Source organism: Chlorocebus sabaeus, chromosome 25, assembly GCF_047675955.1.
Source record: "Chlorocebus sabaeus isolate Y175 chromosome 25, mChlSab1.0.hap1, whole genome shotgun sequence".
In the NCBI taxonomy this organism is placed as follows: domain Eukaryota; kingdom Metazoa; phylum Chordata; class Mammalia; order Primates; family Cercopithecidae; genus Chlorocebus; species Chlorocebus sabaeus.
Window position 1 is genome coordinate 53,069,495 of NC_132928.1, and position 22,713 is coordinate 53,092,207.

The 22,713-nt window shown below is 38.5% G+C and overlaps 1 protein-coding gene across 1 annotated transcript in view; it reads right to left on the minus strand.

Moving 5' to 3' along the window:
• The window catches only part of PAPPA2 (pappalysin 2), a 302,229-nt gene that overhangs the window by 164,198 nt on the left and 115,318 nt on the right, over positions 1 to 22,713 (minus strand). The window contains exon 3 of the mRNA XM_037985912.2: positions 9,900 to 10,045. Within this exon, the coding sequence (XP_037841840.2) occupies positions 9,900 to 10,045 (146 nt within the window). The remainder of the gene's footprint in view (positions 1 to 9,899; positions 10,046 to 22,713) is intronic.

Genomic DNA, 22,713 nt, shown 5'->3' on the forward strand with positions numbered 1-22,713 from the left:
AGGGAAGGAGCACTTCAAGTCAGGACAAGGGAAGAAAAAGTGGTGTAGGTGGACTGGTAGGCAAAGGGAGAGAAGGAAATGGGGACAATTAAAAATAATAATAACTGGAGCTAGAAAAAGAATCTTTAAGAGAACCAGCCCAGGAGCCATTCATCTCCAAATCTCGTATTGGCTTGATTTTACAGCTTGTGGTCTCATTAGAAGGCAGTCTTTGTTCCAGTTAAGACTGAACCAAGACAAGCATGTGTAGAGGGTGAAGATTTTGCTGAATCTGGTGTCATTTTTTTTTTGGTCTCCTTGTATACCCTTTCAGTTACTCCTATCTGCAACAGTCAAGCACTCAGGGAGCGCTAGCCACTCCCACATTGTGGAGAAAAGTAATCTGTTGTATTAAAACTGAAGATGTTATTAGCAAGGCATTAGAGATTTAATATATAACCCTTTCCTTGTTCCATTATGGGGGCAATGCTTCACACACGCACACGTGCACGCACGCGCGTACACACACACACACACAACCTCATGATGGATTCTTTTTATGTCTACTTTGCAGGAAAATCATGACAGAATTTTAGGCACTACAGAGTATGAGTGGGGAATAATAATAATTCATTTATTCATTAAGTATTATTGAGCATTTATCTATGCCAGGCACTGTTCTAGAGTATCAAGGATTCAGGCCGGGCGCGGTGGCTCAAGCCTGTAATCCCAGCACTTTGGGAGGCCGAGACGGGCGGATCACGAGGTCAGGAGATCGAGACCATCCTGGCTAACACGGTGAAACCCCATCTCTACTAAAAAATACAAAAACCTAGCCGGGCGAGTTGGCGGGCGTCTGTAGTCCCAGCTACTCGGGGGAGGCTGAGGCAGGAGAATGGCGTGAACCCGGGAGGCGGAGCTTGCAGTGAGCTGAGATCCGGCCACTGCACTCCAGTCTGGGCAACAAAGCAAGACGCTGTCTCAACAACAACAACAACAACAACAACAACAACAACAACAACAAAAAAAAAAAGGATTCAATGAGTACTAGGACATGTTTTAGAAGAGAAGACCTTTCAAATCACCATATATAAAAGTGAGTATTTACATCACATGCTTTTAAATGCAGGAATCTTTGTTTGGGGTACCCAAATTTCAGAGTACAGCATTCAAATTCTATGCTAATTTTGTTTAAAGTGTTTAATATCCAAGAGTGCTCCCTGTTTTCCAAACTCCAAGGCACCCAGAATAGCGTCATTTACTAAATGTCATCTTCCGACAGTTAAATCACCTACAACAGAAGCCAAGGGGTAATTATCAGGAACAGTTCTCATCTTGTTGATATCATATAGGCTGCCTAATGAATAACTATGACTTCTAATATTTACATGTGCACTCCAGTTTATACATCTTATTTATTCCTTAGCTCTCAATAGTGGCTTTGCTCTAGCCCAATCCTTTAATGACTAATACCCTCAGAGGACACGGAATCCAGTTAACACCTTCATGATCTACCAATGTTGGTGTGCCTCGGAGCACTCCCTCCATCAGGTTGTGGACTATAACCATGCTCAAGTCTCTTTCAATCCAAAACTTTCTTCATCACCCTCTAACCATCACCTTCTCCACCCTAGTGCTTTATGCCTTCATAGTCAAACTTCTTGAAAGATCCACATCCCCCTCTTCACCTTCTGTGGGTTCCTCTACCTGTCCCACTCTGGTTTCTGCACCCAGACTCCACAGAAACAATCTGGTTGATGTTATCAAAGACTTCCCACTTACCATATCTATGAATAGTTCTTAGCACCTGAGGCTTCATTCACATTGTGCATCAATGTATCACAACTGATGTAAACTTTAATCTCAGTATCTAACTATTTGGTTGAAAGAAAGCTGAAGTTTGTCCTGGAAGAACCCCTGCAAAAGTTCTGCATGAGGAAGGGGTATCTCACCTCCAAGCTAGTTTCTGCCACCTATACTGCTGCTGCTTTGCTTTCTCCCAGGTAGTGGTCCTACCCGTACCAACCCTGTGACAGGTACTCCACTGCAGTCCACTGGGCTCCAGGACATTCACAGACCGCTCACCTCCCCAGACCACCCACCACTGTTTACCCTTTCCTTCTCTGATTTGTAAGGAAGCTCTCTCTGCTTCTTACAAGCAGTTCTACCATTGCAAGCAGATGCATTCCTAAAAACACATTTCTTTCCTTTATAAAAGAGCCAAGATTTTTCCAGGGCACTGAAAAAGTTTCTATCTTGAAGACTGAAGGCACAACCAGGAAAGGCAACCACAGATACACTGTATTTGAAGCTTCTACTACTACTATTAAAGCTCATATTTACTGAACTCCTGCTGTATGCCAGACATTCTTCCTCATGCTTATTATCCCCATTTTACATATGATGAAACAAAAGCCCAGGTCCTGTTTGTTCCTATCCATGTGAAGCCATAACCCACTCCATCATTCAAATATTTTCTTTTCCCCCAGTCAAGAATCACTTCATCCGGACTCATTTGAAGATCCCTTATGTTTAAACCCCCATGATCCAGGTTCAAGTTTCCTCCCACAGGGTCCCCAGGTCCCATGCACCTGAGGGCATGTTGCTTGTGAGCTGATTGGGTGCTCTCACTGCTCTGTGGTGGTACAGACATTCTCTAGAACAATTAGGAACGTGGCAGACCAGAACACTAGGAAGTATCTAGCTTCTGTGCCACAGTGATTCCTCTTTCTAACTTGGCCAAAATGCCTGTGTGCTGATTTCATCTTTCTGCAGTAGCTTTGGACCCCACGAGACTTTCTCAAACTCTCTGCCTTTTGGTTTCCGGTACACCCCCTGATATCTTTTCCTCCTCCCTCTTCCATGGAAGCCCCTTCTTAGTTGATTTTAGAGACCCCTAGCTCAACATATCCAAAAGCAAACTGGCTCCCCATTTGCTTTTCCTTTTCCTGCATTTTATACCTTGGCACCATCATCCACTTAGTCAATCAAACAGAACTCCTCTTTCCCCATCCCTCATTTATTCGAACAAGTTTTCTTAGCACTTACAGCTATAAATGAGAAACAAAGCAATATAATTTATGTTAAATCTTTTCTCATTACAGCGATAATTACTATTCATTCACAGACACAAGAACTACTTTGGGGTTGGGAGATCCATGTTTATCTCCTTAAAATACACATTTCCCAAGTATTTGTTTTTACTAGTGATTAACCAACATCTAAAAATATTGTTTTGATCAATTGTAGAAGAGTAATCATTGCAAATGATAACTCAACTGAGAAGTGATTTTTAACGCTTAATAACTTATGTTAGTTTCAATGCTGATATCCTGTTTGTGAGACTGTACTATTGTTTTACAAGATGTTACCATTAGGGGAAATGGGTAAAGGTTATACAGAATGTTTTTGCATTGTTTCTGACAACTACATGTGAATGTATAATATCTCAAAATAAAAAGTCTAGTTTAACAAAATTTGATCACAAAAGAGTTGTACTCAAAATGTTTTTAGCTGAGAAACAGGCAACCAACTAGACTCTGAAAAAAATACATGCGTATGTTACATTAGTATAAAATTCTATATAAGTGAAATGGAAACACAAGTTTAAAGAGACAAAAAAAAAAAAAGAAAAAAAGAAAACAATGAACACTTGCCCAGTGTTTAAAAAGTACATGACCATGATTTGTTTTTTTAAATAAATGATCGTGATTTTCAAATTGGTATGGTACTGAGAGGACACTTAGGAAAGTAAATTTAAGATTTATTTTTAAATGATAGTAGTTTGAAACAAAATTACATGCCCCAATTACTCTTTTACTACTATTAAACCTATTATTAGATGTTTAGATGTTACTTTGAGAATGTATGAAGGTTTGCTGAGTTTTTTGAGTCTCTTCACAGGTACAAGGGAAAAAATAGGTTTGAAGAGCACTATTGTAGCCATGCAAAGCAACCCCACTTCTAAGTGTGTGCTGAACCCTGCCATCTGCCAGTTCTTCTGCTCTGGAATGCTCTCCTATGTCTGCCAAGCAAACTCTTGCTTATCCTTCAATTCCCATCTCAAGTCTCAGCCCCTCTGGAAACTCTTTGTTAATACTTTCAGCACAATTTGGCACTTTCCTTTCTATGTTCCTGCCTAACTTCATGTATGGTGCCATCACATAGTATTATAAATCTGTATTACATATCTGTCTCCCAATCATGCTGTGCACTCCTTAAGAGCAGACTGTTTTCATTATTCTATCTATGGCATTGCCACAAAACACAGTCAAGCTTTTCTTTGAATGAATCAGTGATGATGAGTATGGTATCCAAGGCTTATAAAAGGGCTAGTTTATGACTAACTTAAGTGTTCTGCTTTTAAAGATATACTTTCAATTCAGGCATTGTTTACTATGGCTAAAAATGTTCAAACTACTGAATATTAGAGCTCAAGAGGATCCCACTCATTCATCCACCTGCAAAAAGATTTTTCTTTGTGTTAACACAGCATTGAAAGCACAAAATCATACGAAAGGGCAGAAATGGTGTTGATGGCAAATCACGATGACAAATTACCTTGGTCTTTTCACATAGTGACTTAAGCCATTGATAGTCAGAAATTGGATTCCGTCTTCAAACTTTCAGGCTAATGTGCTTATCCGCTAGGTCACTCAACAGACCCTGAAAATGTAGGGCCTTTACATGCTGACACAAACAGATAATCCCATCTTGAGTCTCAAAAAGGCTCTATTTAGAAAATTCTGAATGTCTTCCTCTATCATGGTATGTCAGCTGTCTGTACTACTCTACACCTGATTTTAATCAATACAGTTCCTTTGTTTAATCAGCTATGATTGAACAAGAAGAAATAAATAAGAACACAATTTCCTATTGAATCAGATCTGTGAGCTGTTCAGTCTAGTCTTTTACTTCTGAAAAGCACATTAACAATCATGTTGTAGGGGAGTACAGTTATTTCTCAAAGGATTAAGAATAAAATATAAATATCCCTTGCTTCTTTCACAATTCCATTAGAAGTCAGTGATTCATGAGACAATTTAAGCATTTCTTGAAATCATTTAAATTTAATACTTTTACTCATCTATACCTTCATTCAATGATCACTCACAGAGCACCTGCTATATGCAAAGTACCTTGCTTATTTATAGAGATCATAGATGTTTATCAGAAGATTTCACCAGTTTTTACATGCAGTTGTGTGTGTGTGTGTTTGTAGTTCTATGAAATTTATCACATATATACATTTGTGTAATCAACACCACAGTCAAGATACTGAGCTGTTCTATCACTATTAACATGTCCCACCTGCTATCCTTTATGTCACAAATACATCCATACTCTTCTCAATCTCCGACCATGTATTGCCTCCTCATTCTTAAACCCTGGAAACCACTAGTTTGTTCTTTATCTCTAGAATTTTACCATTTTGAGAATACTGCAAATGTGAAATGTTACACCATGTAACTTTTGAGATTGGCTTTTTATTTTCACTTAGCATAATGCCCTTCAGATCCATGCAAGTTGTTGCATGCATTAATACTTCGTGGAGAAGTATTTCATTGTGTGGATGTACACAGTTTGTTTAAGCAGTCAGCACTGAAGGACAATTTTGTCATTTCCAGTTTGGGGCTACTATATAGAAAATAGAAAGCTGCCATAGAGATTCATTCATGTACAAGTTTTTTAAGTGGATATATATTTTTTCATTTCTCTAGGATTAATGACCAGGAGTCCAATTACTGGATTGTATGGCAAGTGTAAAATATCTAGAATCTGTGGTTTGATATCGTTTGTCAGTTTGCAAGATTCTCAGTCATTATCTCTTTGAATATTGTTTCTGCCCACAATTTGTTTTTCTTCTTCTAGAACTCTAATTTACGATATAAATTTTTCATGGAGTCTTAAATGTTACCTGAGATTTCTTCTGTATTTTCACAGCACTTCCTTTTTCAGAGCTTCAATTTGTAAATTTTCTACAATGGTCTAGTTCTTAAATTCTTTCTTCTGTTCATAAACCCATCTATTAATTTCTTAATTTTTCTTACTGGTATCTATTTTTAGTTCTAAAATTTCCATTTGATCCACTATTAGAGATTCCAGTTCTCTGAAAAAACTATGCATTTTCATCTATTTTTACTTATTAATCATAGTTAAAGCCAGTGCCCAATAATGCCAATACCTGGATAAGTTTTGATTCTGTATGACTTGTTTGTTTGGTTTATCATCATTTGACCCTGTCTCCTGAAGTAGTTGATATTTCTTTATTGATTGCTAGACACTGTGCATGAACAATTGTAGAGACTTTCAATTATGTCTTTCTCCAAAGAATATTTAACTTTCTTTTTCTAGGCAGTTAGAATATAGGCAGATAAACTTTCTCCAAACAGGGATTAAGAGTGTTTCAGGAGGAAACATAAAAATTTTAGAAGATAACATTGAAAAAACTCTTCTAGACATTGGCTTAGGCAAAGAGTTCATGACCAAGAACCCAAAAGCAAATGCAATAAAAACAAAGAAAAGTAGATAGGATGCATATCAAAACCACAATGATATACCACATTACTCCGGCAAGAAAGGCCATAATTTTAAAAAATCAAAAACTAATAGATGTTGATGTGGATGTGGTGAAAAGGGAACACTTTCACACTGCAGGTGGGAATGTAAACTAGTACAACTACTATGAAAAAACAGTATGGAGATCCCTTAAGAACTAAAAGTAGATCTACCATTTGATCCAGCAATCCCACTACTGGGTATCTACCCAAAGGAAAATAAGTTACTATATGGAAAAAAACACTTGCACACACATGTTTATAGCAGCACAATTCACAATTGCAAAAATATGGAACCAGCCCAAATGTCCATTAATCAATGAGTGGATAAAGAAAATGTGGTATATGTATATACCATGGAATACTACTCAGCCATAAAAAGGAACAAAATAATGGCATTTGCAGCAACCTAGATGGAGTTGGAGACCATTATTCTAAGTGAAGTAATTCAGGAATGGGAAACCAAACATCATATATTATCACTTATAAGTGGGAGCTAAACTATAGGATTTAAGACATAAGAATGATACAATGGAACTTTGGGGACTCAGGAGGAAGTGTGGGAGCAGGGCGAGGAATAAAAGACTACACACTGGTACAGTGTACACTGCTTGGGTGATGGGTGCACCAACATCTCAGAAGTCACCACTAAAAAATTTATCTATGTAACCAAACACCACCTGTTCTCCAAAAAACTATTGAAATGTTTTTAAAAGAGTGTTTCAGGCTAGATTTTAGACTTTGTATAAGCTGTGCTACTTCTGTTTACCCTTGCACAGAGGGTGTCTCAGAGCCCCTTTTCCTCGACAAGGCCTCAACTCCCAATTTTCTCTCTTCTGTTATGAGACTCCTAAAATCACTGTTTGGCTTTTTCATCTCTTAGAAGTTATTTTCTACGTGTTTTCTTGCCCAGTAGCTCTGAGAATGTAAGTTTAGTAACTAACAAATATCTTAAAAGAAAATCACAAGCAGAAAATCAGGCTTACTTTTTGTGATTTCCATTTCTCTAGGATCCTGGTCCCTCAAGTTTTGGTTACCCTGAAAACCTGAACTCTAATTTTTGTCTTGAGACCAAAGCAAGCTCTAGGCTGCTGCTCTCTGCTCTGCCTCTATGTCTTCCACTGAGAATTTGGCAATTTCCCTGAAAGAAAAAAGACTGAATTATATACAGGACTCATTTCAATGCATTTTTCTTCTTTCTGGGATTGGACTCCTCATATCCTTGTTGCCTTAACCAGTCTGATGCCTTCAAATAAATAATTTTAAAGTATTTTATCCGTTTTTTATAGTTGAATGAGTCTTGCCAATGCCCAATTCTAATAAAGTTAGAAAACATTCAATGGTATGCCCCAGTCCAACAATTCTTATCAAGAAGTTATCATTTGTCTCCATAATGGCCAGGAAGATAATTTTTTAAGGTCTTTTAACCAAATAGATTCAGTTCCTATTGATAGACCTGTGCCTCATGGAAGCCACTGCTGGGTAAATCTTGCTGTCAGGACCTCCATAGACATACACCAGAAAGGTTAGTCTTGGTGATTGGAGTGTGCACCAAGTTGAAGATATTTTCTTATAGTGTTATATGCCCCCTCTGCTACTGTTGCTTTTGATTAGTGTAGCTCAAAACACCCGTACTCACTATTAAATGAATTACAGGAATATGACTTTCTAGTCCACCCATTGCTACCAGGAAGGCTAGAATGACCCACACTAGCTTTCATCTGGAAAGCACAGGGGTGTCTCCAGTTTACATGACCATCTTGGAAATGTATGACTGAAATCTACAGCCCCTTTCTGTCAGCTGTATCAAAAATACTTTAGAACTTTTCCTGAAACCGATAGCCATGAAGTGCAGCCTATGACTTACAAATTTATTTTCTGACAGGCCCAACAAAACATCTCATCCCACCCAGAAACCTCTCTTTCCCTAGTTTTTCACTCATAGTAATTGTAGATAAATCTAAATGCCTTGTTTGGTTTATACTGGATCCCTGGAAATATCAGGTCCTTACTTGAGGAACCTGACAGTATGTTATCAACACATACAATGCTCTTGCCTTGGTAGCCTCAGGCCAACACTAACATCACAAATTTCTGATTTCTGATGTACTGAGAACTAAAAATACAGTTTAGTGATAAAAGGGTTCTAAAACTGAATCAGATACTATAGAGCCAATGAAACCCAGCTATGCATGCTAGCAAAGCATTTAATTTGGACTCTTACATGTTTAATTTGTTATACAGATATGTGTATATATACCTTAGCATATATCCTCCATTTTCTGGTATATATAACCCTTTTGGATCTCAACTTGATTCACTCTGTGGATTTTCATCACTATTTCACACTTGAACAGCATTGAACAGCAACATTTTTTTTTTTTTGTCTATCGCTAATGCATTGCTCATCTTCCTCCTTACCCAATCTACAACACTGGTTATCTTTTGAATACTTGTTCATATTTTCTATGATTGTCAAGTCAATATGTTCTAGACTTCACTATGACCAACTATTTGACATATACAGCATTATGTTCTATTACTTTAATTTATTCCTCTCTGCTTCTTATTTGATTACTAGGAAGACCAACTTTGCAGTACCTTTAAAAAATCATTCATAAAATTGTTTCTAGTCTGTCTAACCATTCTTTTTCCAACACAAAATATTACTCTCAATTATAGTAACTTACTTTAAAATAAATTTTTAGAGACTGCTATCTAAGACTTTTTGGAAATGTATACTAATTATGTTCAATAATTACTCTTTATCCATATGTTTATAAAACGGATGTAATCACTCTTATTGCTTGCTCAGTAAGATTTCCCTTTATAATAATAAGACATTGTAAAAACGATTGTCTTTCTTGTGTTCAGTAGTTGTACTTGGTGTTAAGGTATCCACTGTTTTCCCCGGTGAGCAGGCAAACCCCACTTTTTGAATTTCCTGGGATTTCCTCAGGAGTCCACACCATATAAGAAGCCCACCAGTCTTCTGGAACAGTGATCACTGTAAAGCAGGTTTTACAGTCCAGCCACCTTCTTGATAATTTGATAGTTCCCCACTTGGGGCTCTACAAGACTTACAATGATCTTATTCTATGCCAGCAATTTATTTTCATCTAAATTATAGATTCAGTCTAGAACATCCTGAGCATTTGCCATTGCTTGCTCTAATATGTCTTACTTGTCTATATTGAAACATTTTGACAGGCTCTACCAAGGGCCATTCTCAGCGCAAAGCAGTTAATTCATTGTGTAAATTTACTTTTTCTCTGTCTTTCTTTTTTCCCCAAACTTATTTTCACAAGCCTCTTTCAGCCTTCTTTGTTTTTTCCTACCATGTTTGGTCTTCATTTCACTTACCCAAGTGAGTGACAGCGTCCTTGTCCCAAGGCCAGGTGGCAGCACCTGCAAGGTCTTCCCGCACTGAGCTGGCAAAGTAGATGTTGAGGAAGTGAGTACTGTTCAGCTGCAGGGCCTCCTTCAGCTCCTTCACACTCATGTATGCCCTAGAGAGCATGCAAGATGAGAAAATGTCACAGCAAAGAATTGGTACTTAGAGAATAGCAGAGCCAGACTTAATCAGATTCTAAAGGCATTCCCAGCCAGCATTACCTTTTGGAGGCACATGGGGCAGAGACCAGCCTGTCATGAAGACCAGAAGAAAAGGCACTAATACACATTTGGGATGCTCATACCAATAAATAGTATAATGACTTTTTAAAACACTATAATGTTTGTATGAATACTCCATATTTAACAACATACTCAATTCCCCACCTTACACCCAGATTATTTCTTCAAGATAAACCTAATGATCCCATGAATTCTTTGTCTTGAGAATTATTCTCAGGCCACAGTGAAGAAGGCCTTCCAAATCTCAGTTTCTTATTCTTTCCATCACACTGCATGATCCTTGAATTCCAGTTCAATCTCTTTTTCAGTGTATGCCTACTTCAAGCATTATTTTTTAAAAGGAAAAGGGAAATAGAGGATAGAAAACATAAAGTAAAAGAGGAAAAAATGAGATGAGTTAAAAGCAGGGAAGGGCATAATAAAACTACTGCAAAGAATAACAGTTATATAGACATCTCTCTTTCTAGTACCTTAATCCATAGAAACTCTACCCTACTCCTATTACCTTATGATATTTACCAAGTATGTTTATTGGTGACTTTGAAAGCACTAGGCAATATTATGTTTGCATTGATGCACAGAATTAAAGGTCTGTTAAAAACACATGACTTGTGGCTTATAGAAAAGGACACAAACATTTGGTCACTTTCTAAACTCATATATAGTCAAAGACCTTTAGCTTCTTAGCATCGGTGAAACTTAAAACTTTACCATAAGCAAACAGGACCTTTCTATTCTCACTGAAGTGTTATTTTAAGAAGGAACAACTAAACCGGAGCTCAATGGCCCCTTAGACTTACTAGATGCTCCCCACAGTGGCCATGGTCTGCCATTCCAGAGATAGGAATGTTCTTATCACAACGTCAGCTGGGCAGACAGCCTGACCACACAGGTTGGAAATTTCCTTTACAGATTACGCTTTGTTGATGCTATTCTAGTAGACAAGCTGCAGACACTGAAATCTACCAGCCCAGAAGCTCATGTTAGGACAGCATGACCCTTCCCCGGTAGCTTGCTCTGCCTCCCGACTGTTGATCCCCATCTATTTCATCCAAGTGTAAGATGTGCTGGCAAAATCACCTGAGAAAGGGCAGTCCCAAAGATTGTTTATTTGTTTTCTGGAACAGAACCAAAAACGGGAATAAAAGGAAAGACACACACACACACACACACACAAAGATCTTGCTTTAGAACCAAAGATGTTTAGGAGAAAAGGGCTTTTAAAGTACCATCTTTTATTGACTTATAATATCTTGGAAAACTAGCTCTCAGCTGCAAGAAATCATCCAAACTCCAAGAGATGATGTCATATATGATCAGGGGGATAGTTCTCCTGCTGCTTTCCTGAAGACACAGTGTTTTCTGAGTTGTTGCCTGGTTTTCCTGAGACATTAGTCACATTCTCTTTTACTTTCTCCTTTATTAGAAATAAGTATAATTTCCTTTATTGACGAATTGATGGTTTGGGGGTCATGACGATATCAAGTAAGTCTTCAACATGGAGATGTTTCAATAGGTCAGAAGATAAAGAGGGGAAGAGAAAAGAGAATAAAATAAATGAAAAGAAAAAGAAAGAGAAGAAAAGAAAAGAAGGGGGAAGAGAGAATCAGAGACTGAGCATGGGCTCAGCTCAGGGTACCAAGGAAGAAAAGCCACACCCTTTCTCTGTTCCTATTCTTGGGTTCCAATTAAAATTGGGAGTTGATAACTTGACAGCTTTCTCTCTCTTCTCTGTAGGCACTTCTCCAAACTCCCTGCTCCTGGCATGGCTTATTTTGGCTATCTGTGTGCTACTGGCTTCTTTGCCTGCCATCTACCAGTCTTGGACACCATCCTCCCATCCTCCCTCAACCCACCAGTTCCACTAATTTCTCTTGAGCAACCTCCAAGGGGCCTCCTCCTCCACCCCCAACCTCATTAGCTGGTTCTCCTCATCTTCCTTTTCTTCCTTGCCCAATCCTCTCTCCAGCCATAAATTACCCTTCCAGATGACAGTATTTATGTCATGCTTGTGGCAAACTGGGTATGGTTACTTAGACTCCTGTACTTCCTGGAGATAGAGATATACGTCATCAAGTATAAGGGAGAGAATAAATTTTAAAAATCTAGAAAGAGTCATTAATTGAATTGATAGAAGAAAACCTTATTTTGCTGGAAACAAAGACTACCATCCAGACTTTCCTCTAAACCAGTGAGAGCAAACATGCAGAAGTCAGTGTGTCTGATTTGCATGCAGAATGCTCTTTCTATTGCAACACAGGTAACCATTTCAAAAGTTAATCGGAGCTAATGAAGATATATGTCTTAGCTTCTCAACCAATATAACCAGAACACGGTTCATGGGCTTAGGATGAGAAAAAATGGACATTATTTTCAAATTTAGAGATTAGCACCTTACTTCAGAAATGATTAAGAGATAGACTTGCCATTCAAATTAGCTTGATATTCAAGGGAAGGCAGAATGCCACACATAAATGCAGTGAAATGCATAATGGGCATGCCTTGACCAGAACTTTGTATCAAAGGGGGATAAACTGCATTAAACTGCTTAATTTCTGCCAGGACCTACCTTTCCTCATGCTCTGTACACTCTAGATAAGGATACTCACTTACATGTCTCCCTGAAGGACTCAGATATGTCTTGGTTTTTATAAATATTATCTCAGTAACAGGCTGTCCTTGGGGCTGACATATCAAGTTGTTCTGCCCCATTGCTCAGGCTTGTTAGTTCTGACATGCCCCCATGGAGAGTGCACATCTGCTTCACCATTCTATGACTGTCACCTACTGGTTTGGGATTAGCCATTGCCGGGTTTCCAGTCTACCATGTTTCCTTGCCTCCCCGCCTTAGTGTATTCTCTCTGGCTTCTGCCATGCCCCTGACAGCTGGCTTTCCAGCCACATCCCAGTATCTAAATGCAACTACTGCTTAGTTCCCAACTAAACAAAGTAAAAGTGTAGGAAAAGTGATTCTTTGTGCTGTAGTTTATTAGTTAGTTTAAAAGCCTCATTGTACATTGATAGAAATTATTCAAGAAGGAAGCCAGAAATAAGTAAAAGATCCTGAGCTGTCTGCTGTCTGAAGGAAGTTGAGTCAGTATCAAAAATTGGCATGTAGAAAACAAGACATAAAAGATGGATGTGCACCTTGAGACTGGGACCCACAGCCCCACCTCCCACACTCAGAGTAAACCCACACCAAAGGAGGAGCCTGACCGCACTCCACAGTTGATACGGCAGCCACCTGCAGAAGGAAAACAGATACCCCTAAGGACCTTCAACCAATTCCCCTCATAGAAGCAACGTGTGCTTCATAGACATTTGGGTTTGGTTAAGCCTAAGGCTTCCTGTCATTACTGTAAAATATGGTTCTCTATCCAAAATATGCAGGTGGGTCCCCTGCCATTCCCATCCCCTATCCACTCTCCCACTATGTCTCATCTTTCTAGGGAATATCACCTTTGACCTGATCCCCCACCCCATTCACTGGGCCCACACCTTGGGACTTGTGGGCCCCTGGAAGCATTCTCCAGGCTGCTCAGTGCAACCTCAAACACATAGTTTTCTCTGTTCCTGTAAAATTCCTTTTGCTCTTAGGTTCACGGAACTCTACTCATCCCCATATACTCTTCACTTTCACTTCCTTTCATTTTTTGTTTTCTGGTTACTGTTTTCTGGTTTCTGTTTTCTGGAGTAAAGAGCTCCAGTACCTGATTCCTGGGCTCTCCCCTTACTTCACCTCCTATCATCACCTGAGGAATTTCAACACTTGTGTGAAGCATCCACTGAAAACACAGTCTTATTCTCTCTCTCTTTTTTTTTTTTTTTTTTTTTTTGACACGGAGTTTTGCTCTTGTTGCCCAGGCTGGAGTGCAGTGGCATGATCTAAGCTCACCGCAACCTCCGCCTCCTAGGTTCAAGTGATTCTCCTGCCTCAGCCTTCCTGAGTAGCTGCGATTACAGGCGTGTGCCACCATGTCCGGCAAATTTTGTATTTTTAGTAGAGACAGGGTTCTCCATGTTGGTCAGGCTTGCCTCGAACTCCCAACCCAGATGATCCGCCTGCCTCGGCCTCCCAAAGTGCTGGGATTACAGGTGTGAGCCACGGCACCTGGCCAACACAGTCTTATTCTTGACCTCCCTGTTTCTAATGATCTTCACTCACTTCCCTTTGCCCATCCATTCTCATTGTCACCCTTATTCAGATTTATTTATTTATTTTTTTTTTCCAATCTCATGAAGATTTTCAGTTCCACTTGTCTATACTTTCAATTGTTTATGGCCATCTCCTCTCCCGGGGTAATCTGAAATTTTCAATATTCTTCTTTTGCTCCTCTCCACCTCACCTTTTCTATTTTCATGACTCTTCGTAGATGCTCATACCTCCTTCTTTGATGATAAAATCAAGCCCATTCATCATGAACTCTATCACTGGGTCACTGAGTCTCTCTCTCTCTCTCTCTCTCTCTCACACACACACACACACACACACAGACACACACACACACACATTTACTTCCTTCCCTATTTGTATTCCCTTTCCCCTGATCCCACAAGATGAGGTTTTCCGAGAAAATCCTAGCTAACACCCTCTCCTTTTTCTTCTTCCTTTCCAATTCAAACTTGTTAAAGGAATAATTTTTTCATCTCCCGTTCACTTTTTTTCCATGTACCTCCTAATCCCACTATAATCTGGCTTTCATCTGTACCACTTTATCAAAATTGCTTTCATTAAAGTTGTCATTGACTACTTAAGTTTCTCTGCCCAGAAAATTAAAAAAAAAATCATTCTCTTATTGGAACTTTTGGTTGCATTTTTATATTATTAGTTATTTCTCCCTCCAAAAACTCTCTACTTCCTTTGCTTTCATCGCAATGCTCTTTCCTGGTTCTCCTCCTGCTTTAGAGACCAACAATCTCAGTCTCCATTGTGAGTTCCTCTTTTCCATTCTAATTTTTAAAAGTTATTTCCCAGGGTTCTGTTTGTGGTCCATTCTTTTCTTACCCTCCATGCTCACCATTGGGAACCCTTCTATTCTTAAACTTCAAAGCACTGTCACTATTTGAGTAACTCCCCAACATAAATGTAACTAGTCCTACCTCTCCTCTAAGATTAGATTCTTGTTCTTTTCCTAGCAATTCAATATTTCTACCTGGTTTGTGTACAGAAACCTTGAAGTCAGCATGTCAGTGTAATTGGTGGTTCTATCTGAGTACAAAAGAAAGTCAGACAAAGTGAATTTCAATGCATCTGAAATAATGTTCCAGCTGGTGAATCTGTTGACTTGTTTTTCCATGAGTAGATTTGCAAGAAGGTTGAGTTTTGGTTAAATACAGAGAAAATATATGCCTGTGTCCATGGAAAGATTTAAAAATCAAGGACAAGAGAAGGAACACATTGGCATTTTGTCCTCTACCTAATCTTACAAACTGGATTTTGAGCTTTTTAGGAAGAAACTAAACTTCATAAAAAAAATTTGTAAATCCAGGATAGACAAGCAGTTCTGCTTGAAGTCCTAATAACAAAACAAAATACTAATGAGGATAAGGGCTGCTGTCTCCATTTCTGGCAAGAATTAAGGGACGTCAGCACCATTCTGACTCTTGAGAGTTTTACAGCCTTGGATTGCATCAGGTGCCAACTCTCTAAGGCCAGCTTTTCCCCAGAGAAATAGGGCAGAGCATCATCTGGAAATGCTGAGTGTCAGCAGACAAGGTAAATACCATTGCCAGTGTTCAATGGTAAATAGCAGGAGAGCCACGGAACTGGTGGGCATGAATTGTAAAGGCACACCCTTCTGGAGACTCCAAAAAGGTACACTGTATGAGGATAAGATTTTATAGTTACACATTGAGCTAATGTAATTTGACTGTTAATGGTAGTATGAGCTCATTCATGCCCACAGCATTATGTGGACTGCGGATATTCAGTTTATCTCTAAGACAATGCTCACAATCTTCCCCACACCCATTTCTCCTCCCTGGTCCCTCTCTGAAGTGGTGCCACTTCGAATACTCTTTCTATGACACCAGTAGAAAATACAGAATTCCTCCCTCATTCCTTGCTCTCCTTCACTCCATCCCCTCAGTACAATCAACCAACTGCTGATGACCCCAGAAAGAAGAGACATGGTGGTGAATATTGTTTCCCTTCTGAAAGCCACACACGAGACCAGACAGTATCATCACCAGAACATCATCAACCAGGAATATATTTGTTTCTTGAAATTCAAACATGGAAAACCTGACAAGACATTATACACAAAATATTAACTAATGTTTGCTAACTCATGTAGAAATGAATACTACCAGAAGCAAAATGGAATTTTCTCTAGAAATATTTGTGTTGTAAGAACTTGAGGTTGAAATAAAAGAAATAATCAGAGATTGAAAGGACTCAAAGTCTAGTGTCATAACACTTTAAGGTAGTCAGAATAATGCCCTCAAGGATGTCCGTGTCCTAGTCCCTGGAAGCTGGGAATATGTCATCTTACATGGCAAAAAGGACTGTTTAGATTTGACTGAAAGTACAGTCCTTGAGACAAGGAGATTATTCTGGATTATCCCAGTGGACCCAATCTAATCATACAAGTCCTTAAAAGCAAAGAACTTTTCCTACGTGTCATCAGAGAAAGAGATGTAGTGAGGGAAACAAGATCAGAGAGAGCTAGAATGCAGGCTTTGAAGAAGGAGGAAGGGGCCTAAAGCCAAGGAATTCAGGCAGCCTTCAGAAACTGGAGAAAACAAAGCAGTACATTGTCCTCTAGAACTTTCACAAAGGCATACAGCCTTGTTGACATCCTGATCTTAGCCTAGTGAGATTTATGTTAAACTTCTGACCTACACAAGTATAATACATTCATGTTATCTTAAGTCACTTTGCTTACAATAACTTATTACAGCAAGAATCGAAAGCTAATACATCTCTTTTCACTTCAAAGTAATACCATTGAAAAATAAAGGAGCATAAAGAGAGTGAACATCTGGCTTTAAAAGATGGTATCAAAGGAAAATATTTGTTTTAAAAAAAAGAAAACCCTGAGACCAGAATTATGGACTCAAGAGGAGGAAAAGAATGTATTCCACCACTCCAGTTTTTTGCAATATTTTACCCACCATATCAAGAGAGCCATATAGTAAAATTTATTTAGAAGGGTAGGATAAAAATAGATAACTCATCATGTACAGATACTTAGAAAGACAAAATATAAAGCACACAAAAAAAAGTGTAGTGAAAGAGGTCCCCAGGAGAACTTGAGAGAAAACGGTCAAGAGGGAGCCAGTGTGTCCAGAGCACAGGCTCTCAGGCCAGAAGAACTTAGTCTCTAGGCTCACCTCCTCCACTCAGTGGCTATGTGGCATTGGCAAGGCACCTACCATCAATGTATCTCAGCTTCCTCAACTGTAAGATGGGAATAATAAAAATAACTATATGAAAATATAGTAACTAATACATAAATATAGAGTTATAGTAACTAATGAAAATAACTACATGAAACCCACCTCATACAGTTATCGGCAGGTAAAAAATGGATAACATCTTCACAAATGTGACACTTTATAGTGTCACACATAAACATTCAATACATTTTATTATGAATACCAATACCTATGGCTTCAAATATCTACTTAGCCAGAAACAAAGTTCAAATGTCATAATGTAGGAAAGCAAGTGTTATCTCCAAGACTTGGCAGAGAGCTAATCGTGGCTTATGTCTAAGGAGCAGGTATACTTTGCTTAAAAGGAGCAACAGAATGCAGGCAATCCCACAGTGCAGAAAGGAAGAAAGCACACTTCCATTCAAGCCCTAAAGTCACTCCATGATGGGAACCTTTCAACAACAATAAAGTAGAAATGAAACTCTCCTGTGCACAAACTACCATTGGCCTGGTAAGACACAGAGTAGTGTGGAACTTCCATTAGTGATTCTGAAACCTCCCAAAGGCAAGCTCCAAAATGGTCACAGAAGAGGGATACAGTGATTAACCCCAACCTCACGTGAGATGACCCCTGCCTGAAGGCTGCTACTGCTAATAGCAACAGCACCTCCAATAAATACTTTTCTTGACTCTCAAAAATTTCAAGAAACAACAAAGAGATGTAGTAGTTTGATTTTAATTCTCACTAATAAGAAATAACTAGCTGGTGATGTTGAGTGAGTAAATTTCCTTATTGAAATAAATCTCTATATTTTTAGTATTTACAACAGCCCAGGCTGATAACACTAAAATTTCAAGCTTTAGTAAATTAGATTTCCAAAAAGGAAATGATTTAATGCCTAGGACTCTCAAGGGGAAAATGGCCCTTTGGAGGTGGAAGGATAGAAACCTTAAAAATCAATTTAATCCTAGATTGTCCCAATAAAACAGAAAGGAGATATAAAGCATCAAAAAGAACCAGGTATTAAAAGAGAACTCTCTGGGAAGCTAAAATTTTAAGAGAACACGTGTAGATTTTGGAAGGAGTAATAGCATAAAATGGTTAAAAATAGAGCAAAAAAATAAAGACTTGAACCAACATAAGCATGAAAAAACACAAAGAATGATAAATTTTAAAATGTATTTGTTTCAGAGCATTGATAAAAATAGAATATACTGATACAGAAGGGAAAAGAAAAACAATCTGAACTCTTAGAAATCTGCCTTGCTACCAAGATGAATAACTATTAAAGTGGAAATCCACTCAATAATTTATTTACCTGGTACCATTTATTTACTACTACCAGTAATAGTGATCATAATTAATTCAGTGCCAACTGTATGCCACATGCTTTGTATATATTTTCTCCTGTAAATCTCATAACAACTTTATGAGGTTAGCACAATTACTTCATTTTACAGAAAAGAAATTAAGGTTTTCAGAAGTAAAGTGTCTTCCCCAAGATCACATAGATTGTAAGTTTTGGAGGAAAGTTTTAAACCTGGATTCCTCTAATTCCAAAGCATGCATTCTTTCTTCTAACCTTAAATTGGTTTCCCTTATTATCTGCAAGTCACTGTGCTAGACCCTGGCAATGAAAAGATACAGAAGACATGGCTCTTGTTTTCAAGGAGCTCAGTCAATGAGCAAGACAATTATGTGAACAAATAATTAAAATACAATGTGAAAGGCACTATAATAGAAGTGTGTACAAAATTACATGAAAGAACAAAGGACAGAGTGAAAAATATGCTTAGATAATCAAACATTAATAAGACACTGTAGAAGTTTGTGGTAGATCTTGTGCATTAGTCAGCACGTAATTATTCCACCTTCCTTCTAGTCTGTCTCACTGTTCTGGAGGACAGAGAAGCTAAATTTTAAATTTCTCCAGCTCCTTTGCACCCAGGGATTTGGAGGAGATTTACAGTCTACCATCAGTAGCTCTTCATGTTAGAGCTAAAAGGTGACTGTGAGATGATCACCTTGCTTCTCACTGCCTTCATTGACTTTGCCTGCAATGGCTGGGCAATAGTGTTCTGGCATCCAGCCATGAGCAATGTGGGTCTTCCGAGACAAGCTATGGGGCAAACCCTCTTTGCTGGTGTGGCTCTATATAGGCACAGCATGACTTAGCGATGGCATCAGCGGTTTCTTGATCTCCAGACAGCTGCTGGCCAGCGTGTCCCTGAAACTGACAGTTCTAATGGAAGCTTCAGAATTCCCACCTCCCTTTCTGTGGCAGGTATAGCAGCTCCACTTGCAGACCAGTTCCATAATTTTACTCTGAGAGATAGTTATAGATATCCAGCCTAAATTCTACTACTCTAGCTCTTACAGAGATTTTGGAAGCAATTAAATTCCTGTATTTAATCCGTTTTTGGTTAAAATAGCTACAGTGGTTTCTGTTTTTTGCAACTATACCTTGACTGATTCAGAGACATTATTCCAACTGTGTTTTCAATATTTGATATTCATTCTCATGGTAGGTCAGGAAAGATATATTTAAGCAAAAGAACAATGTAACAAAGAGAAATTACAAGTGATAGCTGACTGAAGAAATAGTGCGAGAACTGTTTTTGAACGAATAGTCTCCAGAATCATAGGAGTTACTCATAAGACCCCAAAAAGACCTGTTTTGCTGTTTATACAACATACAATTCCAATCTTTGCAGATAATAGAGTGATGCAAGGAGGCTAAAGACTGAAAGACATTTCAACTCCTGATACAGGAAACAGGAGAGATTTGGAAACTATAAATTAGTTAGCTCAATGTCAATTCCCAGAAATATTTTCAAGGTATTATTAAATTAACAAATTTTTACTACTTAGACAAGGAAGAAGTAATTACTGGAACTATCATGAGCTCACCAGGAAGAAAGAATCATGCAAAACTAATCACATTTTATTGTTGTTGTTTTGATTATTTTGTTGAATTTTCTAGAGCAAGACACTGTTTTGGAGAGTGTATCCTTGATTCAACAGGACGTTGGATAAATCTCTCATGAGATCTTTATAAGGAGGGTGGAAAATGTGTATAATTATAGATTTATTTATTTTTTATTATTTTTTGAGACAGAGTCTCACTCTGTCCCCTAGGCTGGAGTGCAGTGGCCGGATCTCAGCTCACTGCAAGCTCCGCCTCCCGGGTTTACGCCATTCTCCTGCCTCAGCCTCCCGAGTAGCTGGGACTACAAGTGCCCGCCACCTCACCTGGCTAGTTTTTTGTATTTTTTAGTAGAGACGGGGTTTCACCGGGTTAGGCAGGATGGTCTCGATCTCCTGACCTCGTGATCTGCCTGTCTCGGCCTCCCAAAGTGTTGGGATTACAGGCTTGAGCCACCGCGCCCAGCCTATAATTATAGATTTATAATAACTCACACTAAATCCTGGGACTGCCCCCAAAATAGTTTTTATATACCTAGACCTGATATCTGTATTTGCCCATATTAAATTCAGTAATTTAATCAATGTCTTGCAAGAATTCATACGATGTAAGTTTGTCGAATTTGCAAATGACATGACTGTTAAATTGGCCTCAAAAAAGTTATAATTATGAGAGTAAACTCAGAAAGTAAAATCTAAAGGTTTCTGATGTAAAATCTACACTTAAGCACACACATACGTAAACAATTACTAAAATACAGCATTAGAAACTCTGGGTTTAACACCAATCAATGGGAGGAAAATGCCTATAGCTTTCAGTTGCCAACAGTGTTCCATGGCTCTCCTCGGGGAAAACGTATAGACTCTTAGGCTGCAATCCTAGGCACAGACACTGTGTACTGCCACGAATAGATCTGTCCTGGATCAGTGCTATGCTTCCTTAAGTACATTACAACTTTGGAAGACATGCCCGGAAGAGGTATACTAAAAGGGAGGAAAATCTGGCAACCATGCCATGGGAAGAACAGTAGAAGAAACGGTGCACATTTAGTCTAGATGCTAGGGGTGGGGGCAATCTTAGAATTGTTTAAATATTTGAAAGTTGATTTCATGTAAGAGCCTCACTCTGTGCAGCTCCAGAGGAAAAAAACTGGGGCCAATGAGCAAAATTATACACATGCATATATTGCCTCAGTATAGACAGCCTTACCAAATTATAGTTGTTAAGAAATGACATCCCTAACACTAGAAATATTTAACCAGCAGCTAATGGGTTATTTGGCAGATATATTAAAGAGATAAGTTCTTATATTAAGCAGAATACTAAACTGAACCATCCTTCAAATTCTGAATTGTCACAGTCTTGAAGATTAAATACATTCTCATTATTTCAATGATTATCTTAATACAAATGATCTATGTATCTGTATATCCTCTTTTTAATTTTCTTATACTTTTTGAATGCACCTACTGGGGTAACTATTGTTATGAGTTAAATGTGTCCCCCATAAGATGTTGGAGTCCTAACCCTGAATACCTGTGAAGGTTGCCTTATTTGGAAATAGGGTCTCTGCAGATAATCAAGTTAAGATGAAGTCATTAGAGTGGGCCCTAATCTAATATGACTATGCCCTTCTAAAAGGAAATTTGGACACAGGGATAGAATCACATAGAGGGAAGATTATGTGGAGACACAGAATGAATGTCAGCTCCAAGCCAAGGAATGCCTGAGACTACTAAAAGCTAGGAGAGGAACTTGGGACAGAATCTCCTTCACAGCCCTCAGAAAGAACCAAACCTGCTGATCTTGGACTTATAGCTCCAGACCTGTGAGACAATACATTTCTGTGGTTTAAGTCCCCCAGTTTGTGGGGCTTTGTTACAGCGGCCCTAAGAAACTAATAGAGCCCTCATGACCTCAGTCAACAGGTCATATATCTCATTAGTATAATCTTCCTACCCAACCCATATCTCCATTCTTAGTTTTCTTTTTTATTTATGCCCTAAAAATTCTGCTAGTTGCTTGGCTTAAGCTACAGCTAGACAACTATACATCCAAATATTTACTAAATTCTATAGAATTTCCTTTCTCAAAGTGTAATGTATAATATATCTGCAGTTTTCCTGTCCCACTGCCACTATCTGGAATAGATTCTTTATTTCTGATGTTCAATAATGTCTTCTTATTTTTCTGTCTCTAATATCACATCCATTCTAGTCCACCCTGTACAGCAT